The following is a 5,649-nucleotide window of genomic DNA, read 5'->3' on the forward strand; positions in this document are numbered from 1 at the left end:
ATTGTAAATAAAAAAAAATTAAAAATGGGTGTGAGGTGGACGTCAGGACGTCACATCCCCCCCCCTTATTTAAGAACATTTCCGATGCAATCGAGGAAATGGTTCTAATATTCACGCAAACGTTTTTGTAAGTCTGTGTATACAATGGTTTCACTGTCAGTCACCTGCGGCGAAGTTGGCTGATTGCTAGGGTTGTTCTGCGACAAAGACTGCGATAATACTGTTCCACAGGTTCCGATGATCGTTGTTCCTCGGGATCTGCTCGTCCATCCGTGTGGCTGCGTTTGGCTGTACCTCTGGCCAAATAGAGTAGCAGATGAGTCAAGGAGCTCCAGATAGCTCCTAGCACGTACAGACTGCATCCGTAGGCTGAATGTAGAGCATAACCATGTATCATCGTGTCGATGGCTAGCTTGATTAGTCGTACTACTAATAATACTCCAAAAACTCCAGCTGTGGCTGATCCAAATGTGATGAATCCGCCCCAGATCCGTTTAGCAGTTGACTCAGCAATTTTGTTTAATGATGCTTCATCCAATAAGTTGTAAATGGACATGGTATCGTCAGGCATGACGTGTCCGGTGATTCCACGAGCCATGCTGTTAAGTAACGCTGGCTTTTCAGCAGGGAACATTATATGATCCCTGATTTTATCAAGATCCGCCTGGGAATATATTCCGCTGGAAGCTAGTGGTCCGGCGTTAAATAATTCCATGACATACTTGTCATAGGTTGTAACTGCTGCAACGATGTTCTGCGAACACGTGGCTCCGGAATAAGTTCAATCCATGTATCCTCAATTCGATAAAGGGTTGGCAATTCGTAGCTACACTCTCGTATGGTTCCCATCTTGGTCAACACGTGTGATTTTGGTGTGATAAAGAGGGAAGTGTTGCGTACTGTAACCGGTAGCTCAATATAACATTCCTTAGTGCGGCGTACGATGACGTCCACTGGTATACACTTGATGACATGAACGGCTTCCCCTGCAGTGACGGCCATGTAACCTGGTCCTTTCATGAGCCGATAAGCGAATTCGTCTGGCTGAAGAGTAGCGAAGGACAGTGTGTTTTTTAACACTTCCTTTTCCAGCTCGCAACGTTGTTGAATAACGTCACGATACAACGATGTCATCTGATGTCGTATATGTTTTTCTACGTACACGAATTTAGAGTTGACGTAGGTGAAAATATCGAGGTTCTCCACAGGGATGTCTCTTCGCTCCGCGAAGGTGTTTCCCTTTTCTGCCTCCAAGATAAATAGTTTAGGATGCTCCGTGGTGAGTAGGGTGTATCCACACACGGCTTGACTTCCTCCTGCTGTCAAGGCAAAAGTTGTATCCTGACTGACAAGAGTATAAATAGTCTGATGAATGGTATCCATTATTCCATTCATTTTAACTGCCGTTCCTTCATACAGTACGTTGTACTGGTGGAAATTACAAGACGATGTGGGCATCGGTTTCCAATATGAATATCCATCGTCAAAATCGATGCAAAAACCGTCGCTCAGTGTGCAGACAGTTCCTGATCTTAGCATTACTTTTCCAGAATTTAGGTGCACAGGAACATAGGATGACTTTAATGATATCCGTACAGTTCCATCTACTACGACGTTGTGCCAAGTCCCGTAAGGGTCGGAGAATTGTGTACCCTTGCAGGTTCCATCATGGTTTATCGTTCCGGCAAGCAGGATGCTGTGAACGGTGGTAGTATTAGGCTTCAGTTTGGTGACGATCCCTCCCAGTCCTATGGAGAAGGTCCCTTCCTGAAAAGCGTGGTAGCACTTGACTCTGGAAACTTCCTGTAGGTACTCTAGTCGTGCATTGGCTACAGCTGATATATGCGAATGCATTCCACAGTATTGTATCACTCGCGATATTTCAACTTTGCACTGTATCACTTCCACGTAATTATATTCCGCAAGTTGTAGTAACTGAATGTGTGTGTCAGATGTATTTAACGATTGGTGCTTAAGTTCGCAGTCTCTGACACCTAGCAATGATACTGTGGTTACATTTAAATGCTGACCTCCACAATCGAATCCAATGAGTCCGTAGGTTGTGGGGATTAATACGAATAACATAATTCCTGATAACGGCTTCATTGTTCTATGGACAATGTTACAATTATTCAGCTTAATAAATATTGCCAATAATTCGTATGGTGTTACCATATGCTTTCAACCTGACACGCATGAGTGTGTTAGCTCATTATTTTCCAAATTATAAATGAAACAAGTAATTAACAAATCTGAATCTTGTAATTGGCCTCGTGTTCTTAAATTCCTAAATTTTAAATAACATCTTTCACATTGATCTATCATAACAATATCGGATAATTTATTGTTACACATGGCACATCGAAAAATCATTGTATTAAAACAATTTGTAAAATAATGTAGTGTCTGGAATATTCCTTCCATAGGGCCAACCGAAGTTTCAATATTAATGCTGGGTAAAAATATTTGATTGTGCCAACAAAATACGCAATAATATTTCCGATCTTGTTCATTCAGAACTCGATAAACTCGTACACATTTAACCAAATTAACTTCCGCCATTATAATTATTTTATTATTCCGACTTAGGTTTTATATATTCAAAGTTTTTCGTGTATGTGTTATACAAAAAATCTGTGTTTGACATATCAATCCTATTTAAGTTGTCATGTCCCAAAAGTTCTCTATAAATACTCTTGCAATGTATACAATAACTCATGGGTCGTTTCTGAAAAGTTGCTCGTTGCAACTTACGCAGGTTCCTAAATCTACGGTCCCGCTGGCAATGTAATGCGTAATAATAATTTCAAAATTACTAGCATTGCTTTCCTTACTAAAACAGGACAATATAAATGTCGTGTTAATCGATGTACAACCTTAATATTAACTATGCATTTTGCATGATTTAAAACTAGCGGGTCTAAAGTCTTCCTAGACTGCGCATGATTATTCATTATATAGCCTTAAAATTATTTCTTATATTAATGATGACATGTATTTATGTCTAATGCTATTTTTCCCTTTACAAAGTTTAATCAGTTAAGGAAAATTAGCATTTCTACGGAACTCTATTGTTATTAAAGTTGGATTTTCATTATCCAAAATTTGAGTTAAGGTAACATTAGTTATATCTGAAAAAAAGTCATTTAATATATTAGTACATTCAATACATCCGTTTCCGCGAATGTGTTTATGAAACGTTAATATCTTTCCACAATCCGAGCAAGCAGTTAGAAAATCTAACGAATTGCGTTGGTTTAATATTAATCCGTGTTGAAAATAAATTCGTAAGCTGAAAATCCAATATCTGGATTATTGTAAATACAAGCGGCACAACTTATATCTCCCGTATTAATATGTTTAAAATAATAATTCTGAATACACAATGATTCATATTTCAAATGATGGATTATCAGCCCGTTAGGGTTAATGCTCTGCATTGCAAAAATCTAAGATTTTTTTTTTTTTTTTTTTTTTTTTTTTTCTACCCCATCCTAAGAGGATATAGCTGGATTTCGTTATCTACCCAACGTACCACAGTAGGATTGGGTATATCATAAAAATCCTCGTTATTTGCCCGTAACTGTTCAGTGAGTGCTGTAAGTATGTCGTTGCAGTATGCACAATTTTGAATTGGCGCGTATGTTAATAATGTTACGTGACATAATTCACACAAAACCTGTGGTTTATGAGTTCCTATAACTAACTCGTGCCGATATATATATGGAATATAATAATTATTAAATAATTGTGGATATCTATTATAGCAAAAAGAACAAAGTACCTTGGTATCTGGAAATCTGTAAAGACCTGAGGTCTGAACGCAAGTAGCTATTGAAAGTCTTTGAAGATATTCTAATAGTTTAGAGCGAGTTCTAGTACCGCTCTGTTGCTTAATTCCTATACACATAAAAACTTTACTTATTTAATTAGTAATCCTAAACTGTGTAATGCCTTATGATTAATAAAATGCCTTATGATTAATAAACAAATGTTGAAGCTCAGCTATCGTGATGCCTCACGTTGTTGTGCGATGAAACAACTGACGATTGCCAGGTTCATGTTTTGAGCTCGGCTCAAGTCTTTAATCCTGAAACATACAAAATAATTAGGGCTCATCCAGGATCTACATGGGATATTTTGAGTTTGTCCATATGGACTACTCGGGGTTGATTTTGAAACAAAATTTTTGCATTATTGGGTGGTAATATTTCCAATATTTGATAAGGTCCGGTATAATGATCAGCGAATTTTCCTTTACGTGGTTCTTTCAATAAAAAGACGTTATCCCCCTCCTTAAAATCATATGGGCGCACTTGTCTGTCATAATATCGCTTGCTTCGTTCTTTTGATTGTATCAAATTTTGTCTGGCCATTTCCTGTATTTCGTTTAACTTATGAAACAAATTTGTTAAATATTCGCAATATGTTATATCCGTTTCTTCCTCTGTGGGAACAAAAGAGCTTGGGGTACGAGGTATTCGCCCGAATACTAACTGAAATGGGGAGTACTGAGTACTCTCGTGTACACTCGTATTATAAGAAAACATAGCCATAGGTATGTATTCGTCCCATTCATTGTCTCTACTGATTTGTAACTTAAGATATTCTATTAACACGTGGTGTGATCGCTCTATAGATCCATTTGATTGTGGATGGTAAGCTGTAGTTTTCAAATGTCTGATATTAAATTTCTTTGTAATATTTCTCATTAAAGAAGACAAAAAATTGGCACCTTGGTCTGTTAAAATTATCTTAGGTGTTCCATACAAACAAATAAAATGTTTAATAAAAGCATCAGCTATTGTTAATGAAGTAGCTTCATGTAAAGGTATGGCAACTGAATACTTAGTCAATAGATCCTGTATTGTTAAAATATATATGTTCTTTCTTTTTGTTGCAGGTAGTGGTCCTACAATGTCCATGGATACTTTATCAAAAGCACGACCTGGAGTATCCGTGATTATCATTGGTTGCTTTGTTTTTATTCTCGTTAATTTCCGTAACTGACAATGCCTGCATTTCTGAATAAATTGCTGTATATCCTTTTTCATTGTATTCCAATAATAATGGGGTCGTAATCTATTGTAAGTTTTTGTTACGCCTTTATGTCCTCCTACTGCTGAAGAGTGCGTTTCTTCTATCAAAGGTAATCTTTCAATTTCTGTTGGGGTCTGAACAAGACCATGACAAATAGTTACCTTAATTGTGAAATCATTTAAATATTTAATAATTTGTTTTTGGACATATCCCCATGGTATGTCATCGAACTTATTCGTTTTCCTTATACTGATCGAAGTTAACTGTAATTCCCGTATTGCATCTGCTAAAGATGATGCACAACTTTTAATATTGTTGGTTTCTACCAAAGTTCGATCGTTTAATTTCAAGGGTAAAGCAATTAACGTTTTGTTCCTTAATGCGGAAACCTTAACTCTTTCGTACATAATATCCTGATATTTGGGGAACAGTCCGGCACTTTGCAATTCCCTTGCGCCGTTGTCCAATGGATTTCCGTTTAAATAAATAAATATTACCAAATTATCACTTTGCTTTAACAAATTATCGCGAGTTTCCGTTATTGTTACCCGTGAAGCGTCCTCTCCTACCGCTATAGGTACAGAGTTGCGCGGTACTAACTCGTTTTGG

At 37.3% G+C, this 5,649-nt stretch overlaps 1 protein-coding gene across 1 annotated transcript; it reads right to left on the reverse strand.

The window, feature by feature from the left end:
* Nucleotides 1-221: 221 nt before the first annotated feature.
* LOC113563476 lies at nt 222-691 on the reverse strand (the record flags this gene model as incomplete). Its single annotated transcript, XM_026975144.1, has 1 exon — nt 222-691. A coding segment is annotated over exon 1 (413 nt), but the record flags the coding sequence as incomplete, so codon positions are not given.
* Nucleotides 692-5,649: the final 4,958 nt, after the last annotated feature.

Source organism: Ooceraea biroi, unplaced genomic scaffold (assembly GCF_003672135.1).
Source record: "Ooceraea biroi isolate clonal line C1 unplaced genomic scaffold, Obir_v5.4 UnassembledTig113, whole genome shotgun sequence".
In the NCBI taxonomy this organism is placed as follows: domain Eukaryota; kingdom Metazoa; phylum Arthropoda; class Insecta; order Hymenoptera; family Formicidae; genus Ooceraea; species Ooceraea biroi.